The 18541-nt window shown below is 53.8% G+C and overlaps 1 protein-coding gene across 13 annotated transcripts in view; it reads left to right on the top strand.

Moving 5' to 3' along the window:
* The window catches only part of LOC116944856 (formin-binding protein 1-like), a 77767-nt gene that overhangs the window by 36090 nt on the left and 23136 nt on the right, over positions 1-18541 (top strand). For 5 of the 13 annotated variants that reach the window (XM_076068835.1, XM_076068834.1, XM_076068833.1 and 2 more), the window contains exons 3-11: positions 965-1021; positions 2451-2598; positions 5645-5707; positions 5849-5953; positions 7138-7266; positions 7988-8134; positions 8994-9209; positions 14552-14734; positions 15817-15942. In XM_076068835.1, the coding sequence (XP_075924950.1) occupies positions 965-1021; positions 2451-2598; positions 5645-5707; positions 5849-5953; positions 7138-7266; positions 7988-8134; positions 8994-9209; positions 14552-14734; positions 15817-15942 (1174 nt within the window). The remainder of the gene's footprint in view (positions 1-964; positions 1022-2450; positions 2599-5644; positions 5708-5848; positions 5954-7137; positions 7267-7987; positions 8135-8993; positions 9210-14551; positions 14735-15816; positions 15943-18541) is intronic. The other 8 variants (XM_032958677.2, XM_032958676.2, XM_032958675.2 and 5 more) reach the window with 2 other exon arrangements.

Genomic DNA, 18541 nt, shown 5'->3' with positions numbered 1-18541 from the left:
TAGCTCAAAGAAGTGGCTTATCACGTCGAAATTCATAGCAGCCAAATATTCTAAACGCATGTTAATGCTAAATGTAGAGGGAAAAACCGGAGGATCCTGGGAAACATCCACGTGACCACGAGGAGAGTGAACATGCAAACTCCAAATCACAAGGCATCAGGGTTGTGATCAAACCCACGAACTCCTGCATACCGGGCGAGGTAGTTAACATCTCGCCATCGCGGCACCAGGTTTAGCTGATCCAGCCACATTGGATAGCCCCTCATCCAGCAGTAGATTGATACCGAGGGCCGTATCTATTACGAGCCGTAGGCGTTTATCCCAGTGGCAGTCGGAACAGCGTTTCCACCGCGTTTGTCTTGCTTGGCGCCCCGTCGCGGGCCACGATAACAATTCACGATGGGATGCACGGCTCCCCAGGAAGTCCTGAGTGTTTCCTTTGGATATGAGGCTTGGGGTTAGCCACCACGCTCGTGCTTTTGCCGTACGTCGGTCTCAAGATGTGTTGCCGATATCCGTCCGTTTGTAGGCCCGCCGATGAAAGGCGATTGGTCGTCACCGGGCGAGAAACTTTTTGACTGTTCCACATGCCCTTTCGGTGAGGCTGTTCCAAGTATCGGTGTCATCATCGCCATTATCGATTGGCCATGAACAATCCGCCGCTGGATGAATGCTCCCCTGAGCACCCGTAATCTCGTTTCTGCTGCGTAACAATCCACATTTCATCACTTCATCTCCCTGGTGGTCGTGGTCTTCCTTCATGCGTTGCATTCCTTGACATTCAATGATGTAGCATTAAATCAAACACGCGTGGGTGTCATTCTGAACTGGTCAAATGTCACATTTTGTCCTTTTGTATTTGAAGTTATATCTGTGTGTGTGTTGTCTTTGTACGCGCGCGCGTGTGTGTGTGTGTGCGCGCGCGTGTGTGTGTGTGTGTGTGCGCGCGTGCTTTCTCGTACAGGAATCTCACGAAAAAATATCAGTCGAAGAAAACTTCTAAGGAGGAGGATGAGAACAGGTATGTAGGTATACATTAGGGTGCCACTAGGTATGCATGTGGAAAAGTGGAGTTTCAGTTTACTTGAAACGCACACCCTCATCTCGATTTGCTACGATTATTGTAAAAGTCAACTGCCAAAAATGTCATTCTAATCCATTAACATTTACAGGTTGCTAAGGATCCACTCTTAATAAGGACCCCACTGTGGCGAAATGTTAACTACCTCGCCTGGGATATGGGAGGTCATGGGTTCTATCCCGACCCTGACGCCTGCTGCACATTTGGAGTTTGTGTGTTCTCCCCGTGATCACGTGGATTTTTCTCCGGGTCGTCCAGTTTTTCCCTCCAGATTTGGAATCAACATGAGTTTCGAATATTTGGATGCTATACATTTCCACGTGATGATAAGTCACTTTTTCGAGCTATCATTTGTCACAAAGGTCGCTTCTGAAAAAGGGCTTATATAGCTCAGTGGTCCTTACCTGGTGAAATAAAGCAAAAAACTAGTTTAATAGTTCAGTTCAATCTTCATGCCTCGACATTGTCTGCGTGCACTTTCCGCAATGCATTTGTCAACTGCTCTGAGCAACAACCGGTAAAATATCGAGGGGTTCTCTCTCAACTCGCAGCGGCCTCGGTTGAGCAGGCAACTGAATGCATCCAGGAGGCGTGACCTTTAAAAGTAACAAACCTGAATGCCGAGTGGCACCCTAACACCCGGTGACGTCACCGGGTGTGACGTCACCGTCATCACGTCGCAGCTCTCACCTCGTGCCTGCCGCAGCTTATCCCCAACGTTGAATTTATCGGCTGTTGCTGATGGGCGCGCAGCCTATCAGCGAGACACTATAAATACACACTTTTAAGTCTTTATCAACAACAAATGGATTCATGACCTATCCGCGGAAGATTTGCGAGCGCTGTCGCGGCACCATGGGGGTTTGGGGTTCGGGCAACTCCCGTTTCCTGCCGCGCACAAATCACTTGCAGTTGATAAGGGACTGGGAAAACAAAAAAACATCACCGACGCGCACGACCTTTGCGAGGTACAGACTCGTGTGTCAGTCCGTCTCATTGCTTCCGTCAGGCCAGAGGAAACATTTGCATTTAAATCTGGGGAGCGTGCGTGCAACGATTTGTCCTCTCCCCCGTGATTCCATGAATGATCGCGGTTGACAGTAACGATTCAATTCAAGTAATTTTTTGCTGTCAGCTTCACCGTTGTCTTTATTGTCGCATTCGTTTGCGGCAATAGTGTCCCTACGTCACTCTCTCCCCAGTGAATCCATGAATGGTCGCGAGTCAGAGTAGCAATTCAAGAGAGCGGAACACCGAAGTCGCGTAAGGTGAAGCGCTGTACGTCACAAACCCATCGCGACCCCACCCCCCCCGACCCCCGAGTAGCGCGTTTGCCCACGCGGGTTCTCTCGGTGTGCCGCCCACGTAGGTTCTCGGTGTGCCGCGCCTTCGTGGCGGTGCTCACGGAGCTGAACGACTATGCGGGGCAGCACGAGGTGATCGCCGAGAACATGAACGGCGCCATCCTGCGCGAGGTGCTGGCATACGTGCAGGAGCTCAAGCAGGAGCGCAAGACGGTGGGTGTGACCTCCCGCCCCTGATAGCCGACGCCGCACGGTGCCGGTCCTTCATCCCGCAGTGGGGCACACGACGCAGAATATGAACTACCGACGCCATCCTGTGCGAGGTGTCAGGCCCACATCCATTAGCGTAAGATTAGCGTGGTCGGCTACGCACGGTGCGAATGAAGTTCAGCGTGCATACTAAACTCGTCAGGTTAGACCGCTGTGCGGAGCTGCGCTGCTCTTTGGCTGTCCGACACAACTCTTTGAGCTTCAACTCGGTCCAATTCCCAGCCGCGGATAACGCAAGTGGCAGGTTGAGGTTACACCGCCGTGCAAAGCTCTACGCTGCGCAGGGGTGGCGGGCGTGTGGTGGGGCGGAGAGAGATTATTGACCCACGGTGGACGGTTTCTGTGGTGTGCGCGTTGGGAGTGTGAGCGCTCGCTCCGGACCTGGAGCCACTTCGCTTTCCACGGCCGTGGTGAGAACTAAGGCGGGCGCCGCTCGCATCGCTTGACCGACGGTGGCAATTTTTAAGTTCAGAATCAGGACATTTATTTTCGTAGCGGAGGAATCCGATGAGCTGTAAAGCTCTTTTTCACGGATGTGCAGTATAGGAAAGGTAAACAAATCACTTTCAATTAATATACCAAAACCTATTTTATATTTTACCAGGTAAGGCCCACTGAGCAACCTGGCCACAAGGAAGTGGCTTATCACGTGGATATTCATAGCAGCCAAACAATATAAAGTTCACGGTGACTGAGCGACATTTTCGTAAGCTGGTAATTTTGAGGGAGTGGCTTTGGTGAATCGCCTCCCCTTGTTTGCAGGTTCTGAAACGGCGTGGATGTTTACCGTTTACAGGGCGTGTGGGAATTATTTTGATCTTGTTTTGGTGGGGGGACAGGAGGCGGGGAGGCACAAGTAGCAGTGGGGAGGCCCACGTTGAGTCTGCCAAGTCCACAATTCCCTCACTTCCGGTGCAGACATGGAAGTGAGGGAATTGTGGGTAGAGGCCGGGGAAAGTCGGTCAGCAAGGGGGCCCATGACGGACACTAATTGATTGTCCAAGAGTTCCGATTGCGGGTCAGAGTGCCTTTATTCCAACTGCTGCATCTCAAAATGCTGTGCAGAGCGGTGGGGCGTACACATCAAAGGGAATAGTAGGCGTATATACTTCAAACACAACAATATATCTGTGTAAGTTGTTTTTTTATGACTAGACAGTTGGTCATAGACAGAGGAGAAGATGACGTTTTTTAAATCTGGACTTCAAAAAGGGAGACTGGGAGGCTTCCAGCATAATAACCGGTCTCTCCGTGAAATAGATATGCTCGCTGTTCTACACAGAGTGCCGAGATGCGGTCACACGTAGATGCAGCATGCGGCCAACTCGTGCCGTCATTGTTTCTTCATCGGTGTCGCCGTCCATCGGACTCTGCATTCCATTCGTACACTCGGCAAATTCCCCGCGCGGGTTACAACGAACGTGTGCGGAGGAGGATTTCAGTGGCCGCCCCTGCAACTGGACTTTTCCTCGGCCTCTACCCACAATTCCTCACTTTCATCTCTGCGTCGCGGTCGGGTTGAGCGCGGGTTTCAAGCCACCGTAGAGTGAAATTAATTCCCGGGTCACAAATTGATCACCTGTGAGAGAGGACAGCGATTGAAAGCCACAAACTCTGTTGCGCCCGAAACGTCGTGATTTGATTCATTTTATTTTACACCTACGTGACTTTACCGAAAGAACCAAAGAATATGTGTATACATTGTCCTTCTTCTCTTCCACTGTCTTAATCAAAGGAAATTTTACGCAACAGAAAGAGACGGTCAGAGGCAGAGATGACAGTGGTCTTGAACCTGGACTTGAATAGGTGCAGGGAGTCGGCAGCACGGATGGCTTGGTATGGAAACGAGCGCCATACCACGGAGGCAGCTGAAGAGAAGGAGTGACCTCCCGCTTGGTAGAAGTTCACCGAAGGCCTTGACAGACAGCCTTGGTTTACCGCAGCAGAGGTGACGCTGAGCGAACTTTGAGTTAATTTTGAGACGGAGGTATTTGTGGACTTCCTTCGCGAGCCCCTGCTCCACATGGTCCCACAACAGTCATCATATCCACCATGTGGAGATGATGGTGCATGGATTTGTTATTATCATACGTGAGAAAGTTTGCACTGGTGACGGGAAGTATTGTCGTAAGTTGTGAGTTTCGTGATACAATTAGACAAACTTGCTCCGACTCTTCCAACATTCTGCAATGTTTTGTCTGTCCTTAAATGACATCCTCGGTGCGCTGCTTCTGCTGGAGCTATTTTGACATTGGTTGATCGATGTTGTTTGTTTCTGCCGGGAAGAAACATTCACTCTCTCCCTTCCTCTCAATGCAGTTCCAGTTATTCCTAACTAGTTAATCTAGTTAATATTAACTAGCAATTAATGCCGATATATTCTTGGGTCGATTCACGAGCCTGAATTGTGACCGTTCCGGGGAGCGTGAATTGATGCTCCCCTGAGAATTGTTTTTTCTGTACCCCGCTGATGAGGTGCCGAGGTCTCGTCAATAATTCTGTGACAGCCGCTGTAAAACTACTGCCGATGCGACTCAAAGGAAGTCGGAACTGGCGCGGAGTCTCCCCACTTTGAATAAAAGCTGCTGGCGAACATCAGTGGGCGAACGACATCCAAACAGCTTCTGGACTTTTGCCGTCCACAGCCCATATTGACCGGCGTGCCGAAGCATGGTCATGCAACCCGCAATGACTGAAACAGCACGTGCAGGCCTACATCCGGAAGCTGATCGACAAAAGGCATTAGGATTCCAGTTTTCTATTTGTCATTTAGGAATTCTCCGGTGCTGTACAGTGAAACCGCGTTGCATCTTGGGGTCTTCCCGGCGTTTTTTTTTTAAATGATGGTAAATTGGACATCTGTGAAAAAGAGCTGTATAGCTCATTGTATTCCTCCAGTCTAAAACAAAGATTCTGATGATTCTGTTTAACGTGCTCCGTCGTGTCTTCTGGCGGCATCTCCCCTTCGTGTGTCTCTTGGTGTTCGCAGCAACTGAACGACGGCAGGAAAGCACAGCAGCATCTGGAGGGATGCTGGAAGCAGCTCGAGTCGGTAAGTGCCCCTCCCTTCGCCCACACAGCTTCCCATCGCGACGTCGCCGTCGGCCTCGACGGCGACGCTCGGCGTCGGCAACGGCGATGGCATCGGACGGACCAGCGTCAGTGTGCGCGAACCATCTCGTGACGATCGCAGAGCAAGAAGAAGTTCGAGAGGGAGTGCAAGGAGGCCGAGAGGGCGCTGCAGCACTTCGAAAAGATGGACAACGACATCAACGTGACGAAGGCCGACGTGGAGAAGGTACGCTCGGGTTGAGTTCGGCGGCGGTGGCAGCGGGCGGGCACTGGCGCGGGGGGTTTGACCGACGCTGCCACCTCCAGCGCCACCACCGCCGATACGGCGCTCTCCTCGCAACTCACAACGCTATCCGGCATCCTCCCAGCGGCGACTTTTGGCTGGCCATCCAACAGAGACGGTCACTGCATCGCGCATTTTCAGATGCGCTTCTGCGGCCGTCTGGAACGCTCTTCTGATATCAGGAAGCCACTGGAGATATGCACTTTTGAATGATCTAGATTGAAACCTAATTTCTTTGGAACTGCTTTTTGTGTTTAGTTTGCTGTCCTTCCCCTGCACTTCTAAATAGTACGGATGGCTACATACAGTGCGAAAGAAGTTCAACATACGTACACACATACGCCGGGGTTCTTCCAACTTCGATTTTATCGGTGGGCCACGCTGTGTCTCTGACCCATGTCACCGCAGGTGACGCACACTGATGAAATGCTTTCCTCTTCTATTAGAGTAGCAATTGTGCAAATAGTTGAGCCGCACGCCCCAGATGATGCCCATCATGGAGTTGGGGGCGATGAAGTTGGCTCGCGCGCAGCTGCTGTATGAATTGTTCCGTCGTGGGGCCGCGAGAGATCCAGACGGCTTTGGGAGACCTCATTGCAGCAGTGGTTATATCGTTGCCGACGAATAGGATGAATAGGACCGGTCTATTCTGGCGGCGGTGCGTTCGTACTGCGTGCCGTATTTACGCTCGCCTGTGGAGTTGGCGCTTCACTTGCGCGGACCACACAGCATGCGCCGTTTTAAAGGGCTTGCGCGCACTCTTCCCCCCCCCCCCTCCCATCCTGCACAACCCCCGGCGTGGCGAGATGATGCCGAGAGGCCCCATCTGTGTGGCGTCAGAGCGCGGAGGAGCGTTTACCAGACCACACCACGGGGGGAGTTGGGTGGTCTGTGACCCGCCGTGAGATGGAACATCACGCCGCCAACACCATCAACAACACCACGCGATAGAGGAATGCTCATGCTATCCAACTGTGCTGTCTGCTATCCAAATATGCTGTCAGGTTATCCACCAGTGGCTCCAGGGGTCACATGAACCCATACACAAAAAAATTATTCTTACGCGGTTTGACCGCGCGCTTAACGCTCGACACGACGCATCCTCGTCGCGTGTCCGGGCCACACAGGCGCGGACGCAGTCGAACCAGCGGATGCAGATGGCCGAGGACTGCAAGAGCGAGTACGCGGCGCAGCTGCAGAAGTTTAACGAGGAGCAGCACCAGCACTACTTCACCGTCATGCCCAAGGTCTTCCAGGTGATGCAGGATCTCCTCATACTTCGCTACACATGCAGAGAATAGAATGCTGCGTTGTTGTGGTTGTTGTTGTTAGCCAGCAACGTCCCACTGCTGGCCAAAGGCCTCTTGTCCCCGCTTTGCTCTGTGTGAAAAAGTTTACATCTGGCCGTCAAATGGTTTGGATTTCAAGTTGTTAGCAGAATGAAAAGAATGCATGATTATTTTTTTGTTTGTTGGTACCAACTAAAAGAGAACACAGATCCTAACACTTTCTCTCTGCATCCACGCCTCGGTTAATGTTGTTCACTTCCCCTTAATCAAGTGGATGGGAGGCATCAAGGCCACTCTGTTCCCAGTCGAGCTGCTAACAAAAGAAATAATGTCTTTTTTTTGTTCAGTCTAATGCGTTGAACAGCAGCTAACTCGTATCCAAACCCCTTGGACGGCCAGACATAAACTTTGAGCGTAAATAGCCACCCTTCCGTTGTTTAACGCTGCCCATTAGCAGTTATTCAGCCGGACGGTTTCCCCGAACTGTCTCTAAGTAAACCTAAGCACCCCTTTTGTGTGTGTGTGTGTGTGCGTGTGTGTGCGTGTACGTGCACGTGTGTAACGGCGGCCGAGCAAAACACCGTGGTAAAAAGAACTCCAAAAACAAGTGCGATTTTTTTGTATTTATAACGGGAGGGGTGGGTGAGGCCTGCGTGGTGACATTTCACGCACGGCTTGCGTCTCCCAGGACCTGCAAGCCATGGACGAGAGGAGGATATCCAACATCGCCGAGTCGATCACACGGTTCGCTGACATCGACCGGCAAGTCATGCCGATCCTGGGCAAGTGCCTCGACGAGATGACGTCTGCGGCCGAGAGCATCAGCGCCGAAAAGGTGAGGGGTTCTCACGTCGCCGATGTCGCCGACGCTTTGGTTTTGTTGTCGTTGTTGTTGTAGGTAACCCTTGGACCGTCACCCGCCCCCCTTCCCCCCCCGCGGCACAGGTGCCCCGTCGAATCGCGAGCGTTCAGCCGAAGGTCATCGGTGCGCCTGCTCGTGCGATAACACACCGGTGTGCTGAACTAGTTAACCTATTGGCATGTTTTGGTTACGTGACGAACCTCACTAATTGGCTGTGTCGGGTGTTGGTCGGTTTAACGGCACGTTTATATTCACGTGATCTAACCCAACAAAAACCTCTTATGGATAATATTGACCTTTCGCAAACCTCTGCACCAACCCTCACCTCCACAAAGCGGTGGGCCACTGGCGTGTGCCACCGAGCGTTGGCCGGAGCTGAATGCCCGCGCGTTGCCGCCAGCAGCTTTTGTCTTTCGTGACGGCGTGTGCCGGCGCACGCCGATTGGTGCCAGGTGTGAAGGTGACACCGCCAATGGGGCAGCGCCAGCCACATCGCCTCTCCTCTCCATCTCAGCGACAGTTCTGTGAAATCTCTTTCCACGCGGCCGTGCAAGCCGGTGTTCGCCGCTGAGGTCGTGACGGGTTTCTTTTCGCACCCCTGTTGCTCCGTGCCCCTGCACCGTTCCCCTTCTGCTGTAATGTGCACCGATGTCTACTGTACCGAGGGCGATGTTAAGCACGTAAATGACAGATTTATTGATTGGTTAAAGTCCCAAATCTAAACTTCATCTCTCAAGATGCGAATGCGGCCTCGTGAGCTTCGCCACAAAGACAGTCGAGCCATCAATCGCAAGCCCGATCTATCTGCTGCTGCTGGACGATTGGTGCGCAGGACTCTGGCCTGGTGGTGGAGGCGTACAAGTCGGGCTTCGAGAGGCCGGGCGACGTCGACTTTGAGGACTACAGCCAGTTCATCAGCCGCACGCCGTCCGACAGCAGCATCTCGTCCTCCAGCAAGCCCGACGTATCGCGCTCCGACAACAAGCCCGTGGCGCCTGGGATCACCAAGAGCAAGCCCAAGCTGTGGCCCTTCGGCAAGAAGCACAAGGTACGCCCCACCCCCTCCCTCCCCCCCTGTGTGTGTGTGCCGTGCGCGCGACCGCACGTGTGGCCACGGAGCGGTACCCAGCCCGGCACAAGCGTTTGTCTGGAAGTCGCCGTTACTCCGTGACGAACGGCGGCTGCGGTTGCGGTCGATGTTGCGCGAGTGTGTGCTCGGTGGTGAGCGGGAGCGGTGGTGGAGTGGTTATTGCCCTGCGCTATAAACCCCACCGACCGGGTTCAATCCCAGGCCACGGCCAACATCAGCGGTGATCATGTGAACCGGTCCCAGGCCCCCATACATCTACTCAGCCTCAAATAAGTATCGTGGTGCGGCGTGTGAACATTAGCGCTGGGGGGGTACAAGGGGTTACCGGACGTGCGTGCCGTCGGCCAATTATACAGCACCGTGCCGACCTTTATAGGTCCTTGCTAACAGCCCTTGTCCCAACAGCGTTGCATGGTTATAGTAGGTGGAGGGAGGGAATCATTGTCTTAGTGCGAGCGTGCGAGTGTCGCCACGTCGATAACGATGTCGTTCCTCCTCACGTCTAAGTTCGGGTGTCCCTAGAGAGAAGCCCGGGCCGATACCGCTGCCCGTTGACGCGCAAACGCTCCATTTAGCGCGTCGGGGAGACGCGGAGGCCCGCTGTTGGAGTCGAGTGTTTGGCGTGACGTTGCGTCGGCTTGAGCGGGAGCACGGTGGCGGCCGTGGCAAGGTGTGGGGAGAAGGACGTGGCAGGGAGGGCTCGCACACACGGGGAGGGGCTTCTTCAAGTCAGCAGCAATGTAAACAATATGCGGGGCTTGTCTTGTAAATGTGTGCATCGGTCTTGTCTGTGTGTGTGTGTGTCCTGGCACCTGGGTCTGTCCCGTGACCTCCTGCCCGTGAGCCTTCGTGGCCTAAAAGTGTACCTAGCCTGGCACAGGCGCCGTGGTGACGTCACCGCCACTGAGTGGCGAATGGCGGCTGTTGTTGTTGCATCAACAGCACTTAGGAAGCTTTGTCAATGACAAAAAAAAATATCTTGAAGTTAAGCTTATTCCCATATCTCTGTATATAACAATAATAATAACGGACAGTCTTTTGTCACTCCACTGCTGGGTGAAAGCGTCGCTTCACTGTGCCAGCCATTGGAGTTGTTTCACCGTACTGCTTCCCCGGTGTAGATCTGTGAAGTGTGGAGCCCAACACCAGTTCACATATCAGTTGATGTTAGCCCTGGATGGGAATCTAACTCGGTTGGCTGGATTAATAGTGCATTGCGCTAATCACAGTGCTACTACTCCATTCATTCCAGTGCGCATGTGTGTATAAATAGGTGCTCACTTGCAGCACTTGCCCCAACAGTCTGTTAAGGTTATATGGGACATCTTTGTCTTTGTCCTTTATATAAATGTCCACAAATCATGTTCTGAATCGTGACAGTTTCCAGGCTTCATTGCAAAATATTTTCTGTGGATGTTTAGCGTTACACTGTTGTGCAACGTGCGGTAAAGGTGCCGTACGTTTTGCGTTTGTCTGAGCCGCGTGTTGGATCACGTTCAGATGCTTGAAAGTTGTTTGCAAGTCTCCACCATTGCTGTAGGTAAGGCCTGCAGCCAGTGGCGTATGGGCATTGGCGATCACACGGATTTTATTTCCTGCAAAACGCTGGAGCAGAATTCAATGAGCTATCATTTGTGGTCAGGTCGCCTCTGAAAAAGAGCTATATAGCTCAGTGGGCTTTACATGGTAGAATAAAAAATAATTTAATAGTTTTTTTAATACAAAAATTGAACAACGCTAGAAAACCGCGAGATCCCGCGTCGCTTACATTCCTCGTCGAATATGCGTTTACGTTCGCAGACTTCGTGTGGACTCGAAACACGTGGCCGTCAAAAAACATTGGACAGTGGACAAAAATCGCCGTCCGAGCCTCACGCTCGAGCTCCCCAACCTGGCACAGACACCTTCAGATTCCCAAATGGCAACGCGCACTAGGAAAGTCCGGCCGCCAAAACGATTAGACAACACGCAACAACAACAACAACAAAAAACGGCCCTCGCGGTTGAATTCCCCGTCCCCGGCATTAGACGCATTTAAATTCGTGGACTCAAATGCCCAGCCGCCAGTGACACCACCAGTCCTGACTCCACCACCTCCCGCACTACGCAACCTCCCTTCCCCCCTCCCGCCCCAGCCTCTCCCCCACCCCCGACCCCAATGCTTGTGGATTTTCCCGGCAGCCCAGTCCGTCCGCCGGCGGTCTTGCCGCTTCGTTGCCGGCGCTGAGCGAGCGATCCAGGCCGCGCGTGCCGCTGACAGACGCTGTGCGGCCCGGGCTGGGGAGCGTGCTGCCCACACGACCCACTGCTTCGTTTCAACACGAGAGTTAGCGATGTAGTGAGATGAGAGAAGGGTGGTTACATGAATTTGATTTTTTATGTTAATTTTTATGAATTAAATTTCAGCTGATATTTGGTGCAACATTTTTTTTATGAATGCGGAGCCCCTTGGGCTACTTGGTGCACTTAGCCTGTGCTTGCTTTGCTTGGGTCTAGCAATGCCACTGATTGTGAGCATCTTAGCCGCATGTCTGTATGTTGAACTTCTTTCTCACTGCACGTAGCCAACCATGCTAATCGGAGGTGCGGGGGAAGGACAACAAACTGAACACAAAAAGCAGTTTTAAAGAAATGAGTTTTCAATCTCTGTCTGCTTCGGATATACGATGCGTCACTGTTTTAGTGAGCGGAATTCAATGAGCGGAAAGCAGGTGCAGGCATTGCTTGAATTCGGTGAAGCTGAGCCATGGTTACAACATTTATATTTATTGATTTGGCTGATATACGTTAGTCTTGGATAACGGTCAGGTGTGTTGATGTGTGGTTGTCCGCCTAAGGCATTTGAATGTCTTCATCGGCCCTCGGTAAGGAAAGGATTTCCCCACGCATGGTATCCAATCATTCAATTCAAAATCCAGCACTGGCTGTAAGCGATGACTAAAACCCATCCAAGTGTACAGGCTGGAAACAAATAGCTAACAACACGCAGAGGTGTGTTGCAAACAATAATTGAGTTGGCGGTCTAGACAAGGCTGTGAGAGCATTGTACCTGCAATCTTGTGGTCGTATGGGAGGGGTGGAAGGTGGGATGGGAGTCGCGCCCTATTGTGCCGGTTGTGAGCAGCATGACAATTTACGTTGTCGGTGTTATCGTTCCCGCACTGCGCGGTGAACGCGCCGCACGCCACCGTACCCCCGCGGCGGGTAGCGACAGGTTCCGTCCGCGTGCGCTCGCGGTGTCGGAAGTGTGCGCTCCGTCCATACGGCGGCACGGTGTGGAGCGGTCAGATTTACCGCCGCTGCCGCCTACTTAGTTTTTTTTTTAACTCCTCTCGCCAAGGCTTACGTCGCAGGAAATCCCAGAACGGGACCTCCTGGGACCAAAACTCGGCCAAGAATAAAACTCGGCCGTTTCCAAGGCTGTGCGGTTGTTTTTTTGCTAATTGATTCACTGTTATTTTGAGGGGGGGGGGGGGGAACAGCCTATTTTGGACGGGACTTCAGCCACGCCGATTTTTTTTGTTTTTCCTGCCGCGGTTGCTATGCAGAAGAAGCCCCCGCGGTCTGTAAGGCACAACTCTCGAGAGCCCGCCGACGGGGCGGTAGCTTGAGAGGGGATAGCTGGAAATTGTGGCCGCTGCTCCGGACATTTGAAAATTCAAATGCAGATAGGGTGGTCTATAGAGTAATGGTTACAGGTGAATGGCCACAGCTGTTTTGCATGGTTACACTGTGTTACCCCGGCCAGGCCCTTCCACCCAATACCGCGTTCCACAACAGTCTTTGTTTCTCGTTACCTATTTGCTGTTTTTGTTACAAAGTTTTTCTTATTTTGCACCGTCTCATCAACGCTTCCATTTATCCACGAGGGCGCTCGCCGCCCATCAGTCGATCTGCCCTCTTCAGCTCGGAGCAATTGCGCTTGGAGTGCCGCCGTGGCGTGCCACGTTGAAATCTCCGTGCACGGTTTCCCCAAGTGTTGTCGTCAGCCGTGACCCTTGTGACCCTTGTGACCCGGCGCGTGGACGCCAGTAGAATAGCGGTCCTCATTCTAAACGAAAACTAATAGCGTAACTCTTTTTATTTTACCAGGTAAGGCCCACTGAGAAGCGACCTGGCTGTCACAGATGATAGCTCAACGAAGTGGCTTATTATCACGTGGAAATTTAGAGCAGGCAAATACTCTAAGAGCGTTTGGGTTTAAAATGTGGAGGGGAAAACCGGAGGACCTGGAGAAAAGTCCACGCGACCATGGGGAGAGAGAACATGGAAACTCGAAATATACAGCAGGCGTCGGGGTTGGGATCAAACCCACGACCTCCTGTATACTAGGCGAGGTAGTTAACATTTGCTGCCCTGCCACCTGGTGACTAAGGCAACAGTACACAGAGAGATCACAGGTCCACACAGGTCCGTGCCTCGAGCCAGCACCGTGGAAGCAAGGCATGCAGTCGTACGTTTCTGTCGCTGCAATGTGGCGCTGACGTTCCACCTCCCGCTCGCGCTCAATGTTTCTCCTGCACCGTGTCCGTGCCGAAGCCTGCACCCCGCACACTGAGAACCGCTGACTCGAAAGTTTATTCACAAGCCCAATGATTACACGCAACAACAATGGCAAAAGTGTTCAGTTTACATCGTGGCTGTATGCAATCGCAAACAAACAAAAGCATCTACATGAGGGTAGGATGGGATTAGGGGGAGGGGGGGGAGTATATCTCAGGACCAAGCAGTGATTGTCCCGTGGTGGGACATGCTCCAGCCATAGGAAAATTTCTACCTCTGAATCGGGGCTTGGTAAGCAAGGAGTGGAGCACCGCCCGCATGGCTCCCGTCGCGATCGTTTACCCACAACCCCCCCCCACTTCACTGTCTCATCCTCTCTCCCTCGTCGGCGTGTCGTCCAGAGCTTGCACGATGCCTCCGATTTATCGCTTGTGTTCTTTGTGTTTCGTCTGTCCAAGCTTTTACCATTATTCATTCATATATATGTGTATTTTTTTTTTGTTCACTTTTTTACGGCGACCGTTAACATGCTATTTACGATACTTTTCAAATTAAGTTTCAACTTTCTCTGCACTCTCTGCTCTTGTGTGGTGCTTTCGTTCCCTTTCACCTGCGTGTTTTCTCTCTCTTTGTTTCCACTTTTCTGTGCGTTCCACCTCCCCTGTGTTTCTTTCCACCCCCGTCCACCTCCCACCCCACCCCTGCCCGTTTCGTCACCACGTCCGAGTCCTTCCTTACTTCCTTCGCCCGTCCCGTCGCCCGCTCACCTCTCCCCACCCCCCCCATCCCCCCTCCAGTCCCCCCCTCATCTCCCCCCGCTGGACGTCGCCAGCGCCCAAGGTGGGCTCAGCACCCCCGGCAGCCCCAATGCAGCCGGTCCCCAGTCCCCCTCGTCCCTATCCCCCTCCCATCATCGATCACACGACCAGGGCGGCTCAAAGTCCCGGATGATGCCCTCCTTCAAGAGCCTCAAACGCGGGGTGAGTACAAACTCATCCGGCGCCGGCACACCCGGGCAGGGGGGGTGGGGGTCGCGAGCCCGAAACGTCTCCGGGCGAAGCCCCGGTGGAACGGTGTGTGGCCGGCGTGCGATCGCGTTCCGGGTGGACGGTCGTGGGCCGCCGTCGCCGCGGCCTTGCACCGCCGCGTCCCGGGAGGAGCGAGCGCGCCGTGCCTTTGATCCTCGGAGTGCGAGATGATTTTCCTTGTTGTTATGTAGATTGTGAGACTTTTAAAGGAAGATTGCGATCCTCAAAACTGCACACAAACGGCGGGGGGGGGGACTTATTTTGAAGGTCCCCGCACAGGCCGAGCGTGCCGAGCTGTCAATCAAGCACGAGCCCCGACGCTCCGCCCCACGTGGCCGTTCAGAGTCTTGGCCCAAGACCTCCCGACTTCCTCCCCTGCCCTTGGCGGTCTCCTGTCCCAAGTTCACGCACGGCCCTTTGCTAGTCGCGGAGGGGATATTTAGCCGTACTTCGCCACGCTGGTCAGCGCGGGTTGGTGAAGGCGGGGAGCACGGACGTGAGCGCACGGGGAAGCCCAGCACAACAGCGGACGTACTGGCCCGTGCCGCTCAACGCGTAGCCCCGTGGCTTAGAAAACCTGTTGTGGCACACGGCGCTCACCCTCGCGAGCACTGTCCAGACTCAAGGCTGCGTAGATTCAGAGGGCCAGCTCGGGTGATTTGGTGCGCAGGTTCCTTTTTAAATTCATAATATTCATAATAAATTCGTCGAGGTATTTTATTGTCGTAACAGCCCGTGGCGCCCAGCCTTGGCGCTTATCCGCAGAGTACAATCCGCACGCCTCTCGAGTCGAGCCTTCCTTTAAACTCGCCGCGTTTCTCGTCCGCCGCTCTCCATCGTGCCGGCGCTGAGTACTCCCAATCGGTCGCACCCGTCGAGTGAAGTCAGTGCCCCCCCTTCTCTGTGTGCCGCCCCCTTCCCCCACCACCCGTCCTACCTCTCTCCGCGCCCCGTCACCCCCCCGGACACCACCACCACCACCACGATGACGATGACGCCGGCTACACGGGGCTGGCCGGCGGGGGGCGGCTCAGCCGGGCGGGCGGCCCCGTAGCGACGGCGTGGGCGCGCCGGCGGCGCCCGCTAAGCGCCGGCACCCAGAGGCGCTGGTGGCCGCCCTAGGCAGGCCGACGCACGCACGGGAAGCGCGCCGGTACCTCGTAAGTGAGGGGCGGTCGGTTGGTCAGGCGGCACCCTCCCGTGACCGTCCCACGCGGACAATCTCGGCCGCTTACGCACGCGTCCGTGCCGCGACGCCACGGACGAGAACTAGAGGGGGAGGGCATGTGGCGAGCGGTGGCGCCGCGGTTTGGTTTGGGGATTGTCTTGCGAGAGCCTTCGCCCCACCCGGTCCGATCGCCGCACTCCCCCGGCGGTGCGCGCTTCGAATAAAAAGAGAATCTGATCGGTCGAATTAACGACGTTCCCCTCTGCTATCCCGCGATCGTTACGAGCGTCACCGTTCGCGCAACACCCTGCCCTCTCCCCCGCTCCCCCGTGCCGTCGCCACGATGCGAACACGCGCGGGGGGTTCTCGTTTGTCCACCGCGCGCTATGCTCAGCCGGTTACGCGGCACGGCTAACCCGCGTTGGTAACGCGCCGCCCGTTACCAACGCGGTTGGGCGGCCGTATCGGTAACGTGGTTGGTAACGCGTCATCGGCGCGGGCAGACGTGACGGAGGCTCTCTCTCTCTCTCGCCTTTTGCAGTTGCAGCCTCCGGTGTCCGGCAAACATCCAGGGAAACTGATGGGAAAATACAAATAAAATAATGTGAAGCATAAGGAGGTGACTGGCTGGGTGGGCAGTCTGAGCGCTGAGCTGGCGCCGCTGAGCTTCTGGCTTCAAGGCTAGGCAGTGGCCTGTGATTAAAGCGGGTTTTCAAGTCATTATTATTATTACTACACTTGTCTATCCAACGAGTCTCATGACTCTCTTTCAAAGAGGGTCCTGCCAAGTTTTCGGAGTAGTGGGCAGTGATTGCAGTGTATATTCCAATTGAGTAATTGGCAGGGTTTAATTTTTTAAACTTGGCACATTTTGGAGCGCGACGCCAACACACAATGACCTGCCCCTCGTGCGAATGACTTCACGTCCACTGTGAAACAGACGGCGCGTAATATATTAACAATTTCATGCACACACACACACACCCGCAGTATTAATCGGGGTGGCCGGTTGGATTCAAATCGTGAACCTCCATAAGCAAGCAGCGAACTCGCTGCCGCTGGTGCGATGTCACCGCCCCTCAGTGTAGCGGTCGATGGTCCCAGCCCCGGGTCACCAATGATGTCACACACAAAAAACAAAAACCCCATCACTTTTAAATATGGTTTTGATGTTAATTTGCCTAAATTCTTGCTCTGATTTTTCAAACAACGGTTTGACTGTCACGCGACAAACGCGCTCCGCTCACATGGCAGAGCTGGTGGGAAATTTCTGCACTCTGCTGCGTGTGGACCCAGGTCACTTGGGATCCCAGAGGTGGCTCTGTGTTATCCGCTTCCGTGGGGTCATTCGCTCGCACGAGGCGTTGCACTGCTCAGCGAGTGTTCGGAATGGATTCCTTTCCTCGTGACGCGACACCGAACACACAATTAGGACACAGTTGTGTAAACGTTAACAGATTATTTCATAAAGTCTCCAGCGTGTACAACTTCAAAAGAGACCTCACCACCATCATTAACGGTGTGCATTCGTTATCGAGAAACGTGCGCTCGGTTTTACCGGCGCTGACCGCTCACCTCGTTTTCGTTACGCTTTCACATCCGTACGGAACCATGGCACGGAAACCCCTTAGAGGTGCCAGTGGCCACAGTGAGCGGTCGTGGAACGCACCCCAAAGGCGACAGCCGCCCCTCTCTGACCTTTTATCCATACACGGGGCTGCGTGTGTCCCCTCCTCCCACCGAGCTCCCCGGTAAATGCTTGGCGCTTCGTGAATGACAATCGAAGACTTTAAAGTTTGTGACGTCACCACTCGAGCCGTCGCAGCGGGAGCGATCGTTTCACAGTTTAATACGTGCTTCGCTGCAGTGACGTCACACTGCTATACCAGACTTCTGAAAGCCACTTTAAAAGTCTTTTTTTTATCCTTGACGAACCTTCAAACGTTTGTCGGGCAGCTCGGAAAGCACGCACCACAGGTGGAAAGTATCTGCAAGATAAGAGCTGCAATTATAATGTTTTGGGGCGAGGGGGGGTGGTGAATTGGTGGTTGTATTTGTTAATGTAAGGGCCAAGAACAAATTTCCTTGTTCCCGCGCCAGAAACTTTGGCCCAGATTCGCGTCTTGCCAAAAATGGCGGAGCACAACGACGACGACGCCGCGTTGGCCACTTTGCTGCGCCGCCGCCGCCGCTGTTGTTGACGGGAGACGCGGGTCGCGGATTCACTCTACGTCGGGTGAAAGCCGCGTTGCCGTGAAAATACACGTCGAATTGGGCCGCTCGGGCGGTCGAGGCTGTGGCTGCGCGGTCGGATGAGGGAACCGTGTATGGCTGCCACGGGACGGCTCCCATTGCTTGTGAGATCAGCGGGGACATCGCTCTCATCCACGTGCACCGCCGGCGGTCGGCGACTACGATTCCGATCGTCCGCGCTTTTTCCCCCCCGCGGATGAGAGGAGGAGTCGCGTGGCAAATCCATCCTATTGTCCGCGTTTATCGTCACGTAGGAAGCCGCCTATCCATATTCATTTCAGCGGATTAGCCGAGTCTTGCGGCTTTTACATTTTATGAGCCGCGTTTATTCGGCGGGC

The sequence above is a fragment of the Petromyzon marinus genome, chromosome 22 (assembly GCF_048934315.1).
Source record: "Petromyzon marinus isolate PM22_M1 ecotype Great Lakes invasive population chromosome 22, UKy_Petmar_22M1.pri1.0, whole genome shotgun sequence".
Classification (NCBI taxonomy): domain Eukaryota; kingdom Metazoa; phylum Chordata; class Hyperoartia; order Petromyzontiformes; family Petromyzontidae; genus Petromyzon; species Petromyzon marinus.
The sequence above is the reverse complement of the archived record's forward strand: the minus strand, read 5'-3'. Positions and strand labels throughout refer to the sequence as shown.